The sequence below is a fragment of the Haemorhous mexicanus genome, chromosome 6, assembly GCF_027477595.1.
Source record: "Haemorhous mexicanus isolate bHaeMex1 chromosome 6, bHaeMex1.pri, whole genome shotgun sequence".
In the NCBI taxonomy this organism is placed as follows: Eukaryota; Metazoa; Chordata; class Aves; order Passeriformes; family Fringillidae; genus Haemorhous; species Haemorhous mexicanus.
The window spans coordinates 44,036,523-44,059,577 of NC_082346.1; the positions used below are offsets into that span (position 1 = coordinate 44,036,523).

Genomic DNA, 23,055 nt, shown 5'->3' on the forward strand with positions numbered 1-23,055 from the left:
GACTGCTTTATTCAGAATCATCTGGGCTATATTCCCTCTAAGTTTTTGCAGCCATTTCTCTAAACCAAACAAATTACACTGTTTATCTCAGACAGCAGGATTTTTAAAGGTGCTTACAGTCACAGGTAAATTGGTGTACTCCAGGCACAATACTTTCTCCCTAACAACACAGACCCTCAGAATAAAAATTTCTCTTGGCTACTAACAGTCATTTTCAGCTTCAAATTTCCTGAAATAATCTCATTTTAGCCATTCACACATCACCAATTATAGACATTACATTACTTGTGTGAAAGTTAAATATCTATAGTTTTGTTGAACAAAATTATCATTCTTATCTTACCTGTCTGCACAGCTGTTACATTTCACCATACTCAGAACAGCTCCCATGAGAAAGAACATTAGAATGGGATCCAGCAGAATATATTGGGACAATGTAATACAGCCTGTATCTGCAAAGAGGCACACAGCAGTGTCAGAAAGACTTGCAGTTCCAAAGTGAATCTAAGATTGTGGGAATTCAGCTTCCCCAGTGTAGTCAAGACAAGAAGAAGGTGGGAAATTTTAGAAACAGAAGGAGAACATAACATTTCAGCTTCTACCTGGATAACAAAGGAAAAAACCCAACAAAACAAAAATAAAAACAAATACAAGAACAAAAGGCAGTACAGCAGTATCTGTGAAATACCATTTGGAAAGTGCAAGTAACGTATTCAGATGGAGAGGATTAGCAGCAATTAACTACCTAAGGTACCACCATAATGCCAGAGGAGAAGTCATCTTTCAGATGGTACTATAAAAAATGAATACGGCTTTGATATTTTAAGTCTCCATTCCTCAATACCTGTGTGTCCTTAGAAAACTCCTATTTTGGTAACTTCGTTTGCAAGTTCATTGGCTCAATTCAAGAAGGTACTTTATTAATTTCTTATTGTGAACTCTTCTAAAGTAATGCAGGGGCTGTTAAAGTTCTCTATAATTCATACAGGAAACATCAATATTTCACTAGTGGGCAAAATCATTCCTGACCACCCACCTTATAAAAAATTTTAAAATTAAGGTGCAATCTAACCCAATACTGTGGTTATGTAAATAACAGAAGTACCTATGAACTAAACAAAACTGCAAAGTTCTTAAGGGGACCATCAAGTAAAAAGCCTCATACATTAAAAAAAATGGAATTACTTCGCTTTTGAGAAAGTCTCTCATTAACCCAAATATCCCCTGGTTAGGTAACACATAGTAATCCAGAAATTAAATCATCTGAACAATTAAAATACTCAATTTTGCTGTAGTAGGAACACCTACCAAAAATAAGGATGAAAGCCGTGAGTAAGGCTGCTGGCAGTGACTTTGACAGTTCCAACACTGTGAGGTAGGCAAAAGGAACCAGGCAGGAGCCAAGAAACGCACAAAACTGCAGGAAAAGATCATGGCAGAACTTACAACCCCACCCACGATGGACAAGAGCTCACACCCTTTCCTTTCCTTCGTCTTCCACACCTACAACAACAGGAGGTGTTGCAGCAGCTGAACTGAGTCACAAAGAACATCGGACAAAAGCCAACTGAACAAAGACACTGCTCAGAGGACAGAGGCTTGCTCTGTTCTGCAGTGGTGTCAGTAACAACAGCCAGTCACACTCTTGCTAGACTACACCAGATATTTATAAATGGATGCATCAAGTAGGTGCACTACATACCCACTACACTCAGCCTTTTTTTAACAAGATGCTAGATTATGAAAGCTAAGAACAAAATACACTTGCACCTTTTATCTTTAGCAGACCAGATTTCCCTCTCCTACACAAATGAAACCAAGGATAGTTGGAGGAGAAAGAGGAAAAATCAAAACAAAAGAAAACAAGACCACAGTAGAATTTATTATCTTTAATGTCTAATTATCTTTCTAGCACGTCTCCCACCTTTGGCTCAGGGAAATCTAAAACCATGAACTTCTGGAAACTAAACTAAGAAAACTCACCTTCCCAGTTTTCAGTTTTCTTTCTAGGTAATAGAAATTGGCCACTGTTTCTCCTTTTGACTTATGTGCTGTCAGTTATATGGCTCTTCATCTGCCTAAAGAGCAGTAGAGCCAGGGTTTCAGATCAAATACAACTCTGAATTCTGCCGTGCTGTCCTAGGCTCCATCAGCGTACTCAGCTTAGTGTCACCAGTGGTGGCAAAGTGCAGGTGACAGTGGATGATCCTGGCTTTTTGATACCCTTGGCTCCCCAGGAGATGCGCCAGGTACAATGGAGAGTAGCTCAAACTCAACAATGTTTGCTTTGCAGAGAAGGCAAGGTATCCATCCCATGCAGCAGGATCGTCTCACTAATGAGCAGGAAGAGCTGCCCTCAATTTTCACCTTAATTTCTTACCTGCCCTCTCACAGACACACATTAAGACTTATTCACAATAGAACCACTAAGACTTTTCAAAGGAGCTTAAAGACAAGGCACAAGGCTAAACAGACCTCTGACCTGATCAAGGAGAGCTGCTCTTAAGATGGAACACTCTGTATTGAAAGGCACAGGAAAGCTAACCAGCTTGACAGCAGCCTGCAGAGCCTTACCCCTCTCATCCCTACGTAGTTGTGCTGCTCATATCGATCCCCTGGCTTTTGGAAAGGAAATGTCCCATCATATCCACTAAGGTAGCCAGCCAGTCCAATCAGCATCTGAAGAGAAAATGTGAAAAAACTGGTCAGGAAAATCACATTGGAGGAAAAAATATAAAGGCTAGCAGCAGGTAAGATTTCTATAGAAGCCACACTGATTCAGAAGACAAATAATTCAGACACATCATCCAAAAAAGAGTTTATTTACAGATATCTAAAGGCAAAATCAGAATTATTTTTGCAAGAGACTATAAGGCTGATGCAAGCTCAAGAAAAATAACAGGTGTGAAATTGAGCAGAGAGAATTCTGTAGAGTCTCCCATAGCTGCCTATCCCGTTAGTTTCAGGAGACTCAATCTGAAAGGGAGATATCCTTGACAAGGCAGGAGGATGCAACTTCATCCACACTACACACACTACACACTGTTGCTAAAACAAGTTCATTTGCAGAACAGGAAATTAGTGCTCTGAGGGTCATTTGTGGCAGGCATATCATTTGCTAAAGTTACTAGGAACGGTTTGCTTCCTTTAAAATGTAGGCTTCTATTACATATGCCCTCCAAGTGTCACATTGTTTTTTTCATGTCAAGCCCTTCAAAAACCCAACATGCAATACTGTTTGGTTTTCTTATATTTGAAGCATTTTTTTGTGAAGACAAAAAGTTGCAAGTTGAGGCTCTGGACACAGAATGCAAATTGCTGTGGTGTCAACAACAGCAGTTAGGAAGGACTTTGTTGTTCACCACATCCTTTGGCCAGAAAGCAGAGGCAGATTTTTATTGGTCCACTCCTGTGGCTTCTGAAACATAAAACAGAAAAGCAGTTTACCTTCCCCAAAGGAGGATGGACATCAAAGAAGAAGGTCCGATTAATGTAGTAACTTCCCATCTTCCCAAAATGAGTTTCATCCCAACTGGAAAAAACACAGCAACAAAACACAAAGCACAATAACCAATCTGCTACAATGCTGAAGAGAGTTAAAAAAAAAAAAATCCAGGAAGATCTTTTTACTTATGCTTTTTATAGCATAGAGGGTTACTGTCATACATTCGACATGAAACAATGTGTTACACTCAGTGGGAAATCATGGAGAGCACTGCAGCCACTGTAGAAAAGGTCCTTTTTTTTAAAGAGTTGTGTATTATAACTGCAAAACCTCTGGTTTGCCCTTTTGATTCCGAATTGACCTTAGCGAGGTTAAAAAGTCGGCTTGTTGCACAAAGATCCCCAAAACGCCCTCCCCGGGGCCCGGTGCCCAGTGCCCTCCCTGCAGCATGGCCCGACAGCAGCGGGGACGGTGCAGGGGCCGGGCCGGGCTGGCCGGAGAGCGCAGCATTTCCTTGTGGGCCTCACTGCCATGTCCCGTCCCCCAACTGCCGGGGATAAACAGGGATCCCTCCCACGGCGGGCCGGGATCCAGGGTGCAGTCGCGGCTGCTGTGCCGGGAGAAGGCGGACGCGCACCCAGCCGCACCGCGGTGCCCGGGCAGTGCCCGGCCGCAGCGGCGCACGCCCCGCCCCGCCACGGCCCGTACCATACGTGCGGCGGCTCCCGCAGGCGGTGGAAGCGGGAGGCGAAGCTGAGGAGGGTGACGAGGGCCAGGGCGGCCGGGCGGGTAGCGGCGGGCGGGGCGGCGGGACGCGCCGGCCCCCCCGGCCCCCGGCGGGGCTCCCGCTGGCGCGGCGGCATCCGCGGGCACCCGCCGCCCGCTGCACCGCGCCGGGCGCGGCGCATCCTGGGCCGGAGTGCGGGCGGGGCGCGGGGCACGCCGGGGAATGCAGTCCCGGCGATGCGGTGCCGGCAGCCGCCGAGCCCTGAGCGGAGGCCGGGACGGCGATGAGCGCCGCCGCCGCCAAGGTACGCGGCGCTGGCTCCGCGCTCTCCCCGCGGGGCGGGAGGGGAGCGGGGGGCGATGGCGGTGCCACGGCCGGTGGGAGCGGGGCTTGGGGCGGCCGCTCTCAGCCTTCGGCCTGAGCGGCCTCGCTTGGTTCGGCCTTGTCGCCAGCTGTGGCTTCTGGTGCCCCGGCACCCCGAGAAGGCCGGGATGGCGGGTCCCGGGAGGACCGCGCCTCTCTGCCCCGGCCTGCGCCCGTGTCTCTGTCGCAGTGGAAAGCAAGGAATTTAAACGCGTGTTAAATAAAATGCTTTTGTGTGCTAATGCTTTTAGCGGTGCTGCTTACTTACCATATTTTATTGGCGTGCACTGTTCACACCAAGTCCTGCCTAAGAGATAATGAGAATTTAGGAGCAAATCTGTTCTTTCTGCTTTGCATTTGAACCCAGCGGAGTACAAGCTGTGCCTTTCAGGCACCGCGGTGTCCCCTACGGCAGCCCCCTAGGAGCAGTGTATGTGTGCAGGCTGCTGGGCTTGATGGGTCTCAGGAAAGGTGAGAGATTGGGCCTTTCCAAGTGCATCCCGTATATCACCTGGAAAGAGGTGGGATCCGGAGTAGGCCGTACTACTCTGAAGAAGACAGAGAACCTAAGAGGTCAACATACAAAGTTTGGGGCGTTTCTTCCATCTTTCACAAGAGAAGTGTGTTTCCCAAATGTTTACTCTGGACTGCTATTTAAGCCTAAACTTTCCTCACTGATTGCCAGAAATGAAAACAGAACCAAACCAGAGCTCTCAGTAGACATCAAGCAAATCCTGTCCTCCTGCTATCATCCCAGCTCCAACCAGTCTAAACTGTAGGGTTTGGGGATTTTATCCCACAGGGTTGTAAATGCAGGAAATTCTTTCCTGAGACTTCCCTAGACCATACTCAGCATTTCCTCTGAGGAAGACAGAGTGTCACTCTGGGATCTGTCCACTAAGGACGAAACATTTCTGTTGTCTCTCATCTTTACTTAGATGATTACTTTTGCCGGGGATCTGCCCTGCTGCTAGGAGCAAAACAGCATGAACTCAAGAGATCACTCCATGCTCCAGCCTCTGGAGATAGTTCCCAGCTGAATAATGCATTGGGATTTCACCAAAAAGAACATTTCCATGTTCTTTTTGGTGAAATCCCCCAGGGCCTTGAAATTATAGACCAAGGCAATTAGCATAGCACAGTTTATTCCAAATGATAGCATAGGCTGTAAAACCAAAAAAGAACTGCAGAGAGGACCAGGAGAAATGTCTCTGCTGGCTGAGAGGCCAGAGTCCAAAATAGACATAGCGAAGGACATGAATTTCTGAGCCAAAAAATCATTAGCAAGGTCCTCAGAAAAAGCAAGTAAAATCAGTATCTCATTACTGGTCTATTTTCTCTTTTGAAGCCATAGTTTCTGTTTCTTTCCCTGAAACTCATCAGGCTAGACATTTGAAAAATGAACATAGCTGATATTTCTAATGCCCTGATCCCAGGAGAATTTAAGAAAATCAGTAAATACTTTATCCACTAAAGTGTTACCAGTACTTTCCATCTCTTTCCTCCTCACTTATAAATCTGAGTAATTTAGTCAAAGACATACCTCATTTGAAGTTATTTGAGCTAGTCTAAACTGTAAGAGAAGCATGAAGTTTACAAAGACGACTGGAGCACAGAGATCACCAGTGTCTCTGGTTTTCTGTTGAGAGACTAATTGAGCATATCCCTGCATTCTTTTGTCTTGCTGCTAAGTCTCTGGAAAAACATTTATGCATTTTGGGAGGGTAGAGACACAGAGAGATCTATGGCATCCAATGGGATCTGTGTAAGCAAGATTACAGGTTTATTTAGAGACATACACGGGTACCATACAGGAGAAAGAAAAGGCTCTGACACACAAAAAAAGTGCAATCTTTTCTTTTACACTGAGTTGGTCTGAGAGCAGAGTAGCAGCTTCTCCCATAGCTGCAATGTAGAAAATGCCCTGTACTGGCCAATACTGATGGGAGGGGAGCTACAGGAGCACACTGTGGAATCTTCCTGCAAAGGCAGCCCATTCCCAGAGCTAGCAGTCATTCCCTAGTGAAAAATAAATTCTGCATGCAGCTTTGGTTTTAATTTTTTGCTCTCCAGGGTTAGATTTCTGCATTGGCAACTGGTGACAGCCTGGGAGGCTCTCCAGACACCTTATTTGTTTCTGGATGAAAAGCTATGGAAATAAGAATGGTTCCCAAATGCGCTTCCAAGCTTAAATCTTGTTAATGGTTTTGATATCAGGGCTGGGAGAGGGTGACTGCAGTGACTCAGGATTGCATCTGATTGGCTGGTTTTTGTGTCCTGGGCACAGACTGGGGGGCAAAGTCCTTTCCTCATTGGTTTTAGGAGAGAAACCTTTCCCCATACCAGCTGAGTTAAAAGGGAAAACACAGAGGTTGTTTTTATTTTGTGGAGACGACTGCACACACTTACCATGGCATCTGAAAAGGTGAGAGTTTGGACAGGGTCGAAGCATCTGGGAAGGCTGCCTTAGTGTTATAGTTCAGGTAGAGTTGAATTGTCTTTGGGGCTTTCATCTCAAACAACAGAAGCTCTTTTTGTTTGGAAAGAAATCTGGCTTTTCCTTGCATGGCTGGAAAAGCTGTTTCATATCATACAAATACTCAGGTGCTTGGCACAATCAGTACAGAAATTGTTGCAGAAATCCAGGATGGAATAGAAGTTAGCAATATTGAATAGGGACAAAGAGGGAAGCTTTATAGGGAATAATTTCAAGGTCATTTGTGCATTGCTGGAAACATCAGGTGGAACCGGATAATGAGGAGGCTATTGTAAGAGACAGTGATGCTACCTGTATGCCCAAATCAGGAACAGTTACTTTCAGAGAGGAGCCCTCTCTCCTCCAAACATTGCTCTCCCCTGTCTTAGAGTTCCCGAAATGCCTTCTGCTCATGCATTCTTTTCCTTACATTCAGTATTCTGGTGCTCCCAGCATATAACCCTTTTATCTTTCTTTTCTCAGCCAGTCCTTTACAGCTATTTCCGAAGTTCCTGTTCTTGGAGAGTGCGAATTGGTAAGATTCAATGTTCATCTCTCTTTTTTTTGTCTCAATATTGCAGTATCCTCCCCTCACTAACCCAATTAATCAATCACTTATTAACAGAGAGGCCAGCAAACGTGAGCCTGGAACAGTGAGGCATCTCCCCATGGGGAGGGAGGGGAAAGACAGCATCTTACCTGGAGCAGGTGGAATAGAGGGGAACAGATAAGATGACTTCATGATACTACCTCAGACTCTGGCCTGCCCAGGTCATGAGACCTAAGCAGGGCTGGGAATGGTCCCTACTTATACTGAGACAGAAAGGTTTTAAAGGTGAGCACGTGGTTCTGCCCTCTATAAGCTGAATCAGGAAAGGCTGTGCTGCAAAGAGTTGCAAAACTTATTTTGAAAAATGTAGTGGTTTTGCCAGGACTGGTCTTTAGTACTTTGGTCCTTCAGTTGCCAGAGCACTGTCTTTCTCAGTGGACTCAGGGCACCCCCTTGAGGGATAGGTCGTTTTTCCAAATGTAGATGCTAACATTTTCCTGAACCCATTACCAATGAAACTGGTCCCAGTGTAGCTGTCTGAAGCTGTACACTCTGCTCTCCCTAGCACTGGCTCTGAAAGGAATTTCCTATGACCTGGTCCCAGTGAACCTCATTAAGGATGGAGGACAGCAGGTAAGGATAAAAATACCACTGCTCTCTCCAGGGTACTGAACTTGGGGATCATTAGGAGACTTGAGATTAGCACTAGAAAGTTCATAGGCAAAGTTATTGAATTCCTCACCACTTCTTTGTAATTAATAGTTGCTTTCAGCCAGTACTCCCTATGTGAAACAGGAGGAGAATATGACTGCAGAAGACTAGAGGCTTTTTCCTCTCTCAAACATTTGTGATTGAATCCATAAGGCTGAAGATCTTCTGCTTACCGTGATGCAGCTGAATATATCTGGAGCACAGACCTCAAGGAAGCTGCCCCACAACTTAAATTCAGCCTCATTCAATTAGCAACAGAAAATGCATGGAGGCAGGGACGGGGGGTGTCCAAAAGATGCTAAATTATATTGCAGGGGGCTGCAAAGGGCCTGCAAAAGGAAGAGGTGGGTTGCCAAAAGACATCTTCACTGAGGCCTTACTTGGGGCTTCATAGGAGGGAGTTGTGCACCTTGTGGTACCACTGGTTCAGTGGGGTGGTATGGGCTAAGGCAGAGTTGAACAACTGGGACAGTAGTGGTGGCACTGATGCAGTACCACTGGGCATTGCAGTGGTGCTTTATCAAGAGATAAGGTAGTCTGGGCCAGGATGCAGTGATCCCTGAACCCCAGTGAGAGCTTAGTAGGCTAATAGTACAGCATAATTTACTGCAAAGATTAGTATTAAGGTAGAGAGAAAAAAGAGGAAGGAAAAAAACTATTTGGTAACTGAGTTTTGGAAGAAGAAAACAAGGAAGAAGAATTTCTTATTGCTGTAGAGTAATCTCAGGTTTGTTTCCACAGTTTTCTGCTGAATTCAAGGCACTGAATCCAATGCAGCAAGTCCCGGCCTTGAAAATTGATGGCATCACCCTTTCTCAGTCGGTGAGTCATGAGCCACAACCCACTTTACCTTTCACTCCAGCCTGCTGCCCAATCTGGATGGGATGGCTTTGTCCCATCTTTCCCCAGAGCTCTCACCTATACATTGGAAAAGAAGTGGCATTTATGATCCCACTTGGGAACAGAAATAGCACATATTCCCTGATGTGAAACTACTGTCAAGGATTTAAGTTAAATTCTGCTTTGGTTCCTAACTCCACCTTTCACTAAGCAGTTTGTAGTCTGACTTCGATGGCTGTTCCATGGTTTGCCTGAAATTACAGCTGGACCAAATGACAAGGTCACAGGCAGATGTCAGAGGGGTTATTCAGTTCTTTGGGTTGGTAACAAACTGCATTCAAAAGCTGTTGAATTCTCTTGGATCAGCTCCCTTTTCCCAGGTGTCCAGGATGTGAAGTCTTCCTTGGCTCTCCAATAACCTCCCATTATCTCTTTGTTCATTACAGCTAGCTATAATTAATTACCTAGAAGAGACACATCCTAACCCCAGGCTCCTGCCCCAAGATCCAAAGAAGAGAGCCCAAGTCAGAATGATCGCTGATCACATTGTCTCTGGCATTCAGCCACTCCAGGTACTGCCATGTCAGATCCATGCAAGTGAGAAAATCAGAAAGGATTTCTGTCTCTGAAATTCTCAGTTTCCCTAAATTGCTGCCAGCCAACTGGGTGGCAAAATTTCAGACTGGTGTGCTAGCAGATAAAATCTGCTTAACCTCTGCCTGATCTAGATACCAATTGCACCAATACATTATTTCCAACACAGCAAATCCTATAGCATCCCAGGGTTCTTTCCAGAAAGAGCTGAATCCAAATGGTTGTACTGCTAAGTTTAGGACGTTTTAGGAAGAAGAGAATTGAACAGCTGAAAGGGAAGAGGCAAAGGGATACCCTGGCAACTGTTACAGAAGGGTAGTACCAAGAGAAGGATACAGCAGGGTGCACAATTCAGTGCAGGTGAGGTCAGGGCTGACCCAACCAAGTGAACTCAGGCCAGGGGTTCAGCCTTGGCAACTCCTCATCTCCCCTCTCCTCCACTGGATGACACAGTGGGTAAGATCCAGCCAGTGGTAGTTATCTAATCTAGAGATTGCTTTGCCTTCACAGAACCTGAGTGTCCTGAAACAAATGGGGGACAAAAAAATGGAATGGGCTCAGAACTGTATCACATCTGGCTTTCAAGGTACGTCCCACATCCAAAATGAACAGCATTTTGGCTGACCTTACAAAATGCTGCACCACTGGCATTCTACTTGCCTTTTTCAAGTAGAACCACAGATATTCCTAGGCTAGTGTGCTGGGGTCCTGCCTTGCTGGCAGAGACAGTGCTCTTCCTGCCCAGAGTCTCTTGTCCAGGACTGGTAGTTCCCCAGGATCTCAGAGCAAAGATGTGCATAGAACACTTCCACTGCTGCACATGGAAGAGCAGAAGCCTGGTGCCATTCTGCTCACTGCAGCAGTTAATTCATTCTGAAGCACCAGGGCTCACAGCACTTCTAAAGTTCTTCATATATATAGATAGATATGCTTTTGTAATTGGACACCTAATAGCAAACTCCCACAGAGTTTAGCAAGTAGCAGAGTACTTCTTTGCCTTTTTGAGAGAAATAAAGTGCTTTTGGTTCCCTCAAAATCCTTTCCCCCATGTGCTGCAATGACAGGCCCATCTTTACTTCCTGACTGACACAAACTGACTGAGCCTTTGCATTTTTCCCCTCCCCAATCACATATTTCTACATTATCCTCATAGTATTTCAAGTGCATTGTCTAAAGCAGCTGAAATCACCCTGGGTCCAAAAAACCTGAAGGACCCTAAAGACTCCCATAACTATACTAAGATTTCTGTTCCTTCTAGGTTTTGTCCCAAAATGCTCCTTTTTCATGCTCTGCTTGGGGTTAAGATGCTCTTGTACCTAATTCCCAGTCAAGAAAGTGTTTGATGTCCCTTTCAATTGACTTTCCAATGCCTCATTCCAGTGTACCACCTCTCTTGACAGCACTGGAGCAGATTCTGCAGCACACTGCTGGACACTACTGTGTGGGGGATGAAGTAAGTATCCGAGAGAGCCCTGTGTGCAAGTGCAGGACTGAAAAGCCCAGTATCTTTCCCTAAAATAGGAAAGAAAATTAGTTGAGAATACAAGAGCACAACCCCATCCAGTGCCTAGAATTACATGCAGTGCCTTCACCATAACAAGGAACAGCTGCCTGGATCCTACTTAGGCCATTACTGACTGGCAGAGAGTTATGGAGATGTTTACTTGTCCCTGCCTATAACCTGCTGGTGGCCAGATTCTGCAGCTGTATCTAGGATCTGGATGGTACTAGAAGATATGGAAAAAGATGATATAGCATTTCATCTTATGGGGTTTGGACTTTAACATTTCCTGTCATATGGGCAAAGCTTGGCTCAAGAAAATTGGTTCAGTGGGTTCAGTTCTTTGCTCTGTTCCATGGAACCTTTGACCAACTTGTATTTTTCTGCTCTAATCATCCAGTTTTAACATGGACAGATTTCACAGAGCTCACATAAAAGCTGTTCTGACCCTTACCAAACTAGAGGCAGCTCAGGCCTTTTCCATTTATTAGTTCTGCTGCCAGGCAAAAGATCCTTCCCATAAAAGCCTTAGCAAAAAGGAAGGCTCCTGCATTATTCTGGGATGCAGAGGACTGTCTAGTAGCAGCCTTATGGAGCCCTCAATAGGCAAAGGCTACTTACAAGATCGAGTGTTGGAGAATAACATGTGCTTTTAGAGGCACCCAGGGCTTTGTGACCTGGGGAGCAGGGCAGGAGCAGCTGCCTCTGTCTGTGCAGATAGGCAGCCAGCAGCACTGTTGTTAAGTCTTCCTTTTAGATTGCAAGTCTCTGAGTCTGTGTACAGAGACCCTATCACATATGAAGTCTTGACATTGGCAGGACCTGCTTGAAACTCCTGCAGTGCAAGCAAGCAAAATTTATTTAGCTTTTTCCAGCCATGCAAACACCCCTTTCCCTCCATCACCTCCCTCTGCAGCTTGCCAGCAGATGTGTTTGCTTAGAGGCAGTTGCCATAGAAGCACAGTGTCCTTGAGGTCATAATGATCAGATGGTAAATATAAAGCTCCCTAAAAGCTTATGGCTTCTTCTAGTAACTGCAATGAAGTTCTTTTCCTTCTGCTGTTGCTGTAGTATTAATGCTGAATTAAATCATTAGATCATCATGACAACTCCTCTGTACTGGCTGATAATTTCTGTCGTGGTCTCAAAGTCTGCCACCACTGGGAAGTGAGAGGGGACAGGCTCTGAGTTATTGTAACCTCTTTTCTCTGCTATATTTGCAGGTTTCCATGGCTGATCTGTGTTTAGTGCCTCAAGTTGCCAATGCTGAAAGGTAATTAAGGCTAAGTTTAAGATATTCTTCAACACACCTGCTTATCTGCATGTCAGAGCTTACTTTCTAACAGGCATAAGGAGCAGCAGAAGGTATCTCTTCTGCCTGCTCTATCCACTTATGTTTCTTCTTCTCTCTACAATTTTCCTACTTCATAAATACTGTCTCTTTTGGAAGTAATGAATTGTGGTCTCCTCTTAGAGGCCCCTGGAGAAATCTGATCTATGACCTTAGAAAAGCTGAGGTTGCCCACACTCCATGTTCTCTGTCCCTGTTTGCTTTATTCTTGTAGTGCACACAGGAGGAAAAGATTAATCAGACTTTTATTTAAAGCCTTAAACCCATACAAGTAGTGGCTGCATGATTTCCAGAAAAAGCAGTGTCTTCCTACCTTGTGCTGCACATTACATAAAAATGTGGTGAAAATCACACAATCAGAGAATCATTGGGGTTGGAAGGGAATTCTGGAGGTCACCCAGTCCAATTTCCCTGCTAGAGGAATTGGCACAGGATTGCATCCAGCTTGGTTTTTAGTATCTCTACAGAAGGAGACTTTACGACCTCTCCAGGCACTGATTAATCTCTCTAGCATTTGTTTGTAAACCTACAAGGATGAACCTTTTCTATTAGTGTAAATGCCTGTGAGATTCTCCCATACTAGGCAGGCCTATCATACTGCTCTGCACTTCTGCTCACTGCTGCACTGGCTCTCCAACTCATAGTACTTCACAAATTCTTTTTCTTTTACAGATTCAAAGTGGACATGGGTCCATATCCCACAATATCCAGAATAAATAAAGCTCTCTTGGAGTTAGAGGCCTTCAAAATTAGCCACCCTTCCCGGCAGCCAGATACTCCTGCAGAGCTGCGAGCTTGAAGCCCTTCTACTCATTAAATCTAGAAAGCTGCCATGATAAAGAAGATAACACCAACAGGATGAGTAGGACTTCAGTGCCACTAGGAAACCCCAGTACTATTGTTTCCCTTTCATCTGGGTGGGAAGGACAGAGGACCAGGAAATAGTGTGGATGACTTACAGGAGCTATGCCCCTGCCGGAATACCTGCAGCTACTAGTTTTTTCTATGCAGTCTATCTCCATGAAACACATTAAAGCAGAAGTATCCATAATGATCAGAAGTTCCCTCTGTATGGCTTTGGGTTGCGTAATGTGGCCACAAACAACTGTGAGGCATTGAGCCAATTCTGTATTCCCCACAGAGGCCACTTCTTTCTACCACCTACAGAAAGAGCATGAGGAAATCAGTGTACACAGTGTGCTTATCCTTGGAGCTACCTCAGAGCCACAGCACAGTCATCAGCCCCATGGATATAAACAATCAGATCTAGTCTCTGATAGCTTAACCCTTGCTGGGGTCTTGAAAGAGCCAAGTCAGTAACTCAACCACCCCTTGCAACAACAAGAGCAGTCACATGGATTTTATAAAAGGTCTGCCTAGAGCAAAGCTAGGTGGTGGTGCCTTAGACAGCAAGGCACAACCAGCTCTCTCCCCTACAATGAAAATTATGTTCTCTTCTTTTTCCCATCCTCAGATACTGCTCTAGGTGGTTTCCAAGCCTCCAGCTGCAGACTGTTGCCCAAGGAAATCCCACCCCAGATTCCCTCCAAACCAGAATCATGCCTGTACTTTTACTGTAAAATAGCAGCAGTAAACACCAGTCCGCTCATCCCAAACAAACCAAACACCTAAATCACCTACATGACAAAGCTGAAAGCACCCTGGGAATTCCAGCTAAAAACATGTAGGACAAGAAAGGAACCCATAACCTTTGTCTGTGTTCTTGTGCAGAGTCAGCTCAGATCCCATTGAATGTTTTGGCACCTGAGCCCAGATACTGTATATCAGGTACCCTAGGGAAACAATACCCATGGCCTTCAGATTTTACAAACCCACAATCTCTTGTACCAAGGTGCCATTCACCTACATACAGATACCTGGACTGCCATGTTGCTTGGACTCATTTATTGCCATCCATATCTATATTCAGGCTGGTGAAGAGCCTTGCTGTTCAGGCTCATTCTGAGAACCATGCTTATCCTAGGTCCAGCTGGATCTTGAGTGTGCTGTTATAAAAGGTCCCAGCACAGTTGGAGCCCCCAAAGACCAACACCGTGTGCAGCTTCTGCTCCTCTTTGTTCTCCTTGTCCATATCCATCAAGTGGGCAGGAGTCAGGTCAAGTAATGTGTGGCCAGCTCGGGGAACAGAGCAGAGGTCGTGGTGGATCACTGTGCTCCATGAAAGAGTATCTGAAGTGGAAGGGGGATATCAATACTGACAAGCCCATTCCTAATGCAAGGGATGAGACAAATGGACTAGATTGGGTGTTCAGAAACACCACTGCAGCCCCAGAGTCACCTTCAGCTATCAAAATAGGGCAGGAGAGTCACTCACCTAGGTGGAAGACAAAGGCATCATGCAAGGCTCCTCTGGCATTGCAGCCTCCACTGATCAGAACCTTCTGGTCCGACACAGCCAGAGCTGCATGAAAGCTGTGACCAAAGCAAAGTCAAGACGTGACTACAACAAAACCTGCTGGGATGGCCTCAGTCAGCAATGGGCAGGGATTGGCAGACTTCATCAGGAGGTTGGAGGCTTAAGCTTCAGGAAGAAAGTTGACTTCTGGTTCTCTCTGCCCTGACTTGCAGAATAACCCTAAAAGAGATGTTTGCCTCTGCAGGTCAGGCCACAGTCAGGCCTGAATAGCAACTCATTATCTCAGAAGGAGCTATCAAAACTCCTATGCTTTGCTCTATGGGGTGAGATAGCAGGGTAGCTGGGCTCTGCACTGATTTAGATTATTGTTCTAGTGAGCAATTCTGTCCCTTTAGGAACAGCATAGTTCTGGTACAGGAGTTTCTTCCTCTATGTGGCACCGCACCTCTCCAGGCACTGTGAAGACCAAACAGCAGGCCATACAGTTTACAGCCGAAAACTTACCCTAGCCTGAAAGAGATTTCCAGGGAGACTAAGGAATATCCCCCCACACCATACAGGCACCCACAAGGACAGTACAGGAACTCCTGGCCCCACAGTGAAGAGAAGATTCACTGTATTTTGACTAGTGGAACAGAGACATGCAGCTGGGTCTAATCACAAGCACAATTTAAACCTGGCTTCAGAGAGAAATGACAGAAGATAGCTCCTGGGTCTGTAATAGAATCTTACCAACGTGCAGAAGGCTGTCCTGCCAGGAGGGGGACTGATGTGTACTCCATGAAACCTGACAGACAGAGAAAAGGCAGCTGAAATGTCCAAAAACCTCAGCCTCATCACTAGACAAAAACTTAAGATACTCTGCCACATCAACAATGCCTCTGCCTTCTGTTACCCAGCTTCTTCCAAAAAATACATTGTTTTTTCTTCATTCCCTCCCTTATTGCCCCAGAAAGGGATTTTTTTAACCCATAGTTTTTCATCTCCATTGCCTAATAAGGAGTTTGTATAATGCTATTGCTATTTTCCCAGTGAGCACACCTCACTCCCAAGTCCCTGTCTTGGAACAGACCTTCCCAAGGCACAGACTTTCTTACCCAGATCCAGAATGTGCATGTCGCTGAGGTAGACAGAAGTCCTCTGACCCCCAAAAATCACCAGCTTATTTTTCAATAGAGTAGCTGAATGCCTGGGCAGAGAGCAAGCAAATTAATAAAACATCTTCAGCAAGTTCCCAAAACTTCCATTTTAGCCTTGGCCTTTTCTACTGGGCTGCCATACCTTCAGTCTACACCTGGGACAAAATCTCATCAGGATTCACAACAGGAGGTACTGAGAATTCCATTGCTCTAAACACAGCCCTATCTTAAGGAGTACATGGTGGAGAACAGTCACCTAATATTTAAGAAATCACACTGGTGTGGGAGGGAAGATAAGCAGAGTTTCCTGCACTGTTTTGAATAGCTGGAATTAAAGCACTCTCACCCAAGCCTAGGCAGAGGCTTCTCCCCTTCTGAAATGGGCTGATACCAAATTTCATGCTCTGGATTGAAGACATAGAGCACATTGCTGCAGGGTGCAACTGCCAGCGATGCCTTTCTGGGGGAAGTTCCTCCAAAAACAAAGAGCTCCTTGTGGTAGATAGTTGCACTGTGGTAGGTGAGCACTGGTATCCTCCCTTTAGCCTAGAAAAATTTCAATATATATTTGTTACAAGAAGTGCATTATTTGCTGCATGACCCATAGGAAAGGGGCCCACATCATGCAATGAGTTTGACAAGTCTCAATTTTCACTTCATTGGCTCCCCTGACAGATCTTTGCTGCACAGGCAGACAGTACATTCTTTGCATCCTCTATACCACCAGAATGCTCTGATAAGAAAAGGAAGTCAGCCTCCCACACCTTCCTCAGAAGATATCAGGGAACAGAAAGATTTCATCCAGGCTTACTCTGTAAAAGCCATTTTGTGCTTTAGCAGGAAAGAGACAGATAGTCCCATGCTGACAAGGGCTCAGAATTCTGCTTACTTGGGGCAGTTCCTGATTTGAGAAGACAGCTCTTCACCTCAGCATCTGGTACTGCTCTCAATTACACCATATAAAATGAGAAGCCATTTCCCTCCACTCCTTGTACAGTACCTCCCACCCCTGAGCTTGGTCAAGCATAGCCCTCTGCAGCAACCATTTTTTCCCATTGCTTCATTCATTGTAGGCACAGCTCCTGGTTTCTGTTCAGCATGTGGCTTTTCAAGACAGCCTCCAAATACCTGTCAAACCCAACTATGCATCTCAGACAACCTGCACCAACAGTGGACCAAGACCACTGGACTAAGGACACAGGCACACGGACTGCCACATTCAGGCAGAACCTGCCACTCCTCCTGCACTTTTGTCTTGGAAGAGATGCAGCACTCACAGCCACTTCCAGCCATTTCCAGGTGACAGTGTCCAGAATGTAGATGCTGCTGTAGTCTTTGTCCTCCCTTATGCCCCCAAAGATGTAGATACGCTTGGTATCCGGGTCGTAGGTCGCTGTGTGACCATGCAAGCACGATGGCATGGCATTTTGTAGCTGGAAACCCACTGGAAGCCATAAATCACTGTCTGTGGGAGCAACAGCAGACATGGTGTGGGAGTTCAAAAATGCTCTTGACTTCTCTAGATTTAAAGAATATGCCATAAAATCTTTCCTCAAAACCCTTGCTCCTTTTGTCTCCTCCTCTCCTTTGATTCAGGGCTAGAGGGAACTCATAGAGAATGGTTTCTGTAAGGAATGATGGGGAATAGCAAGGTGAAGGAGAAGACCAGTGAGGTGCAGAAAGACACAAGACACTGGAATTGTATCTCACACTTCCCCAGCAGGCACCACACACAGACTACAAACTGCACTGTTGCTTTTACCCCTTAAAATTCTAACTCTTACCAGAACTTGTACCTTAGCTCCTAGAGTGCTCTCAAGTATAATCCCAGAGCCTCATAAGGCACTCTATGCTACCAGCTCAGCCTGGTGACATGACAAATATGATGCTTTTGCTGTCCCCTCTATATGCACAGATGCCCAAGTACCCCCTCCCATCTGCATGAGCTATCCTTGAGTCCCACTGTCCCCATTGCTTTTCACAACCCTAAAGTCCCCACCAATTTCCAGCTTCCAAAGAGCATCCCTGCAGGACTGCTGATTGACACCTTCTCCACCAATGAGAACAGCTGTCCCCAGGTCACTGAGGCACATGGCATGGCACCACCGAGGGCTGGGACTGCCTGGGGAGGGAAGAGCACAGGCCTGTGAGCAGTCCAACAAGACACCCTCAGCTCCCTCCCTTCCCTGCTGGGGAGAACAAGCCACCTGAATGCTCAGAGAGGAGAAATGGTAAGACAAGGGCCCCTGCTCCCTGCAGGGGAGAAAGACATACCTCCTGAAGGAATACTTTCAATTGGCTTGGGGGAATAATTGGTGTACTTAGAGAGACCTCAGGAGCAAGTAGCTGGATGTAGGATGCATTCAGACTGCCACTTTAGACAGGCTTGGATGTCCCCCATTTACTACCCCACCTCCAGAAGTGGATATCGCAGTTGTGCTACCCACCCTGCACTACTCCTTGTGAGGGAGGGCTACCCAGGGACAGCTCATCAGTGCCTAAGACAGAACAATCAGAAGCCTGGAGCTACTTCCAGAGGTATTCTTTATACTGCTCTGTTCCTCCTCCCTTCCCCTCCCAGGCCCCTGCAGTTGGCTGAGCAAGCTAAAAAAATACTTTTAAACCAAAGTACATTTCATGTCTTACCTTTTTCCTCAAAGAGCTATGTACCCAGAGGTGTGCCTGAGATTCAGAGGGGCTAAAGAAACATATTCGAGAGCCTGACAGTACCGGAAGCACTGATGGCATGAAGAGGAACAGTATATAAACAACCTACTTGTTTTTCTTGATCACCAGGGAGATACAGGATGAAGCATGAGAGGCTTCTGATGTTGAAGGGAAGGAATATCATCACTGAGTGACTGATAAGACAAACCAGGGTCTAGGAACCAAATCCTCACCTTGCAACTCCTTCACCGCCAGATCTGCAGAGTGAACACAGGGATGGCCCCATAAAGCAGCCAGCAGACATACTGTGAAAAGTGCTTAGCTCCACTGTGTAAGAGCCCTTTGACCTTCCTTCCTCCAACCTCCAGCCAAAGCTACCTCACTGCAACAAACAAGGTGCAGGACCAAGAATCATGAATTAAGTCTCATCAGAAGAAATGCAGAAAATAGGTAAGAGCAGGGCACACTTCCTCTAACTGCCTAATACTGTCACCATTGCATTTTACCCCTCTGACAGAAGTTCATCTCCCCCCTTCTCACACTGCCAGCAGCAGAAAAAACACTATGATGAAGCTATAATTTTCATTATGACAAGCAAGGCAAGTCCCAGTAAGTAATTTCTTATGGGAAATAAGAAAGCTAAGCTATTGCCAAACTTTTACACATGAACTTGGTCAAACTCTGGAGTTGACTTGGAATTCCCACTCCAGAAGCATAAGTTTTTGTTTCCAAACCCCTTGGCACTTACCTTCTTACTACTCAAAAGCCAGTACAATTATACTAATTACATATATATATATATATATATATATATATATATATATACACACATATATATACATATACATGTTTTCCTTTTTGCATTCTCTATACTATAATAATAACCAGTGTCTTCTATAGACCAAGTGGTATGATATTTTAGTAGAGGTACAAACAGACTAATGCAGGGGTTACAGAACATCACAGTAGGTAGCTTTCTCATGTCTCAATTTACTCTTTTGTAAAACAAGGTTAACAATATTTGCCTTAATTTATAAAACACTTCTACTTGTACGAACAGATAGTGCCACCACTTTTTACCATGACATAATGCCTAAGATGTTATATCCCATGTTCTATTTCTGGCCTCTTCCCAGCAGGCAAAAACTCATCAAACAGCTAAATAAATAAAGTGCATTCTCAGTATTTCAAAGCCAAACATACAAGCCCATCATGCCTTGGATGTACATAGAGAAATGGAATGGGAAGGTGCAGCCCAGCAGCATTGACAGATCATTCAGACAAGACCTGTAAAATAAAGTTGTAAGCTACCAGAGTTACCTTCTTCATCAAGATCTCTCTCAGATGCTGTGGGTTCAAATAAAACCTTTCTGGGCTTTTTGGAGTGAATTCTTGGTGGTGGTCCTTGGTCACGGCTTTTCCTCCAGGCTTCATTGGTTTCCACCTTTTCAGCTGGAGACTTCAGAGCACAGGGCACCACCACGGTCCTCAGTGATGGCCAGATGTCCTTCTTCACAGGCCTGGATGCTCTGGCAGCCACCTCTGAGCTCTGACTCTTAACCTGTGACATGAGTCTCAGCCAAATCAGCCCAAAGAAAGATACCTGAGGCTACTGTGGATTGCATCTCACTGGGCCAGAGATGTGACAACTGTTTTTATGCTCATCTTCCCATTGAGTTTTAAGGGCCAACATGCCATCAGTATCAGCTTCCAAACATGCTGAGCAATGCAGCTGTCTGCTACTCTGTACTGTAGTCAGAGTAGCAGACAGCTACTTTCAGACTGCTGGCTGCTGGACACAGCTAAAACATGGCAGGGCAAAAAGCCTATCTGTACTAGGAATGAAGGGGCTGGTTGACCATCCCACCAAGGACTACTACATTCAACATTTCAAAAGGTATTTCAATTGAGAATATATCTTTCTTCAGCACAAGAGAAACTTTGGCTCCAGATCTTGCTTGGCCATATCTCCTCAAAAAAATATGGCAGCAAATGTTTCCACTAGCCATCAACTGAATGGCTACTGGTGAGGGAGAAGATACTAAAAAAAAAAGGGAAATAACAAGAAGGTGACTCCAAAATACACATACCCCAGTAGGATCCTCCAGGTCAAAGGTTCTATCATCTGCTGGGAGCACTGGTGACTGGCTGGTCTCTGGAACAAGGAAGGGATGGACAGGTGTACTGCTGGAGACACCTCGGAGCAGCTGCAGCAGAAACAGCAACAGAACCCTAAGTGTGTTAGCCTCCATCCACAGAAAGGATAAGCAAAATCAAATATTGCAAGGGACAGATACCCTGCAATGGAATAACCTGCCTTTCATCTCCCACACCAACAAAACAAGCAAGGAAAAGAAAAGCCAGGCACTGCAAGATGCTAAATCCAGTGGCTTCAGCTCAAGGTAAAACAACTATGTAAGTGCTAAAGACTCAGGAGAGAGTGGGACTGTAAGTGAACAGCTGTTGGCTGCCCATCTCCTGCGACACCGAAGGTGTTCTGGCAAAACTGTTCAGAGGATAGGCCTGGAGCATCACAGAGCTTTCAGGCTCAGCACAGACATGCATTAACAGATCCAGCTTTGTCAGCTCTACCTTGGAGTTGCAGAGAAGGTAAAGGAGAACAAAAAAGGAGATTCTGGGGCTGAGAAGTGACAACATTTGGGACCCTGGACAGGAAGAGAGGACAGTGTCAATTCTTTTACCTGTCCATTGACAGTCAGAACAAGCCTCACAGGGTTGCCTTTGTCCATCTCCTTCAACGAGGCCATGAAAAGATCTGTTCTCCAGTCACCTTCCCACACCAGAGACCTGCACAAGGGACCATGGCTTTTCAGCCCACAAGTGACACTGACCAGGGAAAAATTCCTGCTCCCATACTAGATGGTAACAGCCCAAAGCCAAAAGAGAGCCAACCCTGAAAGCAGGCAAAAGGACCCATCACTAGAGGGAAACACCATGGTAGAGGACCAGCAGGCCCACGTGGCTTTTGGGTAACAGCAGCAGAATCAGGCAGCACCAGAGATCAGAAAGCTTTTCTAGGATGCCCCTCCTGACACCCTGGCAGCTCCTGCTGTAACCTGCGGGTGGGCTCCAGCGTGCCGACCCGCTGTGGCGCGACGCCTGGGGACACCAGCACATCCACTGCGATACTCGTGTCCGCAGAGTAACAGCTCCAGTCGCCCAGCCCGAACACCACCAGCTGCTTTGGCAATGGCAGTGGCAGCCAAGCCTGGAAACCCATCTGGCTGGAATGGCTGCAAAGGGGAGGGAAGAAAAACGACAGATAGTAATCGAGGAGTAAAATAAGAAGGGAAAAAATATATGAAAGTGCCTTTATGCCAGGGAAGCGTGAAAGGAGAGGGCTTGTATCATTTAAAGATGAAACCATGCAAGGATGCAGGGAAGGAGATAACCGGTGGGAAGGGAGAGCCGCCAGGGGCTGGAGCAGCTCAGCCACGCGGGCAGCGGCATTTCCACAGCGGGCCAAGGCACGGCGTGCGGGTGCCCGGCCAGCAGGGGAGCCCAACTCCGACAGGGCCCGGCCGCATCCGCGCAACGCCGGGACGGGGCCGGGACGGGGCCGGGCCGCACCTGCCGAGCCGCCGCGGCGGCTCCCGCAGAGCCCACAGCACGTAGAAGGCCAGGCCGCTCTGCCGGGAGCTGCCCCCGGGCGCCGGCCGGCCCCGGCGGCGGGCGCGCAGCATGGCCCCGGTGAGCAGGGCAGGCCCCGGGGCCGCCTTTAAAGCACCGCGGCGCAGCGGGGGCGGCCCCGGCATCCCCCGGCCCGGCCCCGCAGCTGCGGAGGGGCCTGGCCGGGCCCGCCCTGCCCGTGTTGGGAGCGCCCGGGGCGCGGTCATCCCCGTCACGGGCGGTGCCGGCGGCAGCCCTGCCAAGGCGGCAGGAGGTCAGGGGATGAGGGCCCGCTGCTCAGGCTTTCCGAAGCCGGGATCAGCCAAATCAGCCTCTGTAGAATCACAGAATTAATTAGGTTGGAAAAGACCTCTGAGATCATCGAGAACAGACAATGACTGAACTTCACCATGTCAACTAGACATGGGCACTACACATCCAGTCTTTCCTTAGACAGCTCCAAGGATGGTGACTCCACCACCTCCCTGCGCAGTCCATTCCAGTATATAATCACTCTTTCTGTGAGGAAATTCCTTCTAATGTCCAACCTAAACCTGCCCTGGCACAGTTTGAGACTATGTCCTCTTGCCCTGTTACTGGCTGCCTCGGAGAAGAGGCCAATTCCCACCTGGCTACACCCTCCTTTCAGGTAGTTGTACATAGTGATAAGGTCTCCCCTGACCC

General features: G+C 46.5%; 3 protein-coding genes across 9 annotated transcripts in view; 1 reads left to right on the forward strand and 2 right to left on the reverse strand.

The window, feature by feature from the left end:
* The window catches only part of POMT2 (protein O-mannosyltransferase 2), a 27,955-nt gene extending 23,626 nt beyond the window's left edge, over positions 1-4,329 (reverse strand). For all 3 annotated transcript variants that reach the window (XR_009486989.1, XM_059850052.1, XM_059850051.1), the window contains exons 1-5: positions 4,154-4,329; positions 3,448-3,532; positions 2,575-2,679; positions 1,309-1,417; positions 344-452 (exon numbers count right to left, since the gene is read on the reverse strand). Coding sequence is in view for 2 of the 3 variants with exons in the window: in XM_059850052.1 (XP_059706035.1) it covers positions 344-452; positions 1,309-1,417; positions 2,575-2,679; positions 3,448-3,532; positions 4,154-4,308 (563 nt within the window). In the remaining variant the exon portion in view is untranslated. The remainder of the gene's footprint in view (positions 1-343; positions 453-1,308; positions 1,418-2,574; positions 2,680-3,447; positions 3,533-4,153) is intronic.
* On the forward strand, positions 4,298-13,612 carry GSTZ1 (glutathione S-transferase zeta 1). Of its 4 annotated transcripts, none has more exons than XM_059850059.1 (9): positions 4,298-4,476; positions 7,499-7,546; positions 8,127-8,194; positions 9,014-9,094; positions 9,559-9,684; positions 10,217-10,292; positions 11,107-11,159; positions 12,431-12,480; positions 13,231-13,612. In XM_059850059.1, exons 1-9 carry the CDS (start codon positions 4,395-4,397, stop codon positions 13,355-13,357), a joined length of 711 nt encoding a protein of 236 aa, XP_059706042.1. In that variant the 5' UTR covers positions 4,298-4,394; the 3' UTR covers positions 13,358-13,612. The 4 variants fall into 4 exon arrangements, with proteins under 4 accessions (XP_059706042.1, XP_059706038.1, XP_059706041.1 ...); XM_059850055.1 differs by having other exon boundaries at positions 4,328-4,476; positions 7,495-7,546; XM_059850056.1 differs by lacking the exon at positions 4,298-4,476 and adding an exon at positions 6,901-6,960 and having other exon boundaries at positions 7,495-7,546.
* An 836-nt stretch (positions 13,613-14,448) lies between these two features.
* LOC132329225 (rab9 effector protein with kelch motifs-like) lies at positions 14,449-22,467 on the reverse strand. 2 transcript variants are annotated; one of them, XM_059850054.1, is made up of 13 exons: positions 22,333-22,467; positions 21,819-21,995; positions 21,444-21,549; positions 20,832-20,948; positions 20,062-20,302; positions 18,975-18,998; positions 18,074-18,196; positions 17,352-17,539; positions 16,421-16,620; positions 16,033-16,124; positions 15,668-15,722; positions 14,894-14,991; positions 14,449-14,748 (listed from the first exon to the last, which is right to left on the reverse strand). In XM_059850054.1, the coding sequence occupies exons 1-13, from the start codon at positions 22,443-22,445 to the stop codon at positions 14,534-14,536; spliced, it is 1,749 nt and encodes a 582-aa protein (XP_059706037.1). In that variant the 5' UTR covers positions 22,446-22,467; the 3' UTR covers positions 14,449-14,533. The 2 variants fall into 2 exon arrangements, with proteins under 2 accessions (XP_059706037.1, XP_059706036.1); XM_059850053.1 differs by lacking the exon at positions 22,333-22,467 and having other exon boundaries at positions 21,819-22,265.
* Positions 22,468-23,055: the final 588 nt, after the last annotated feature.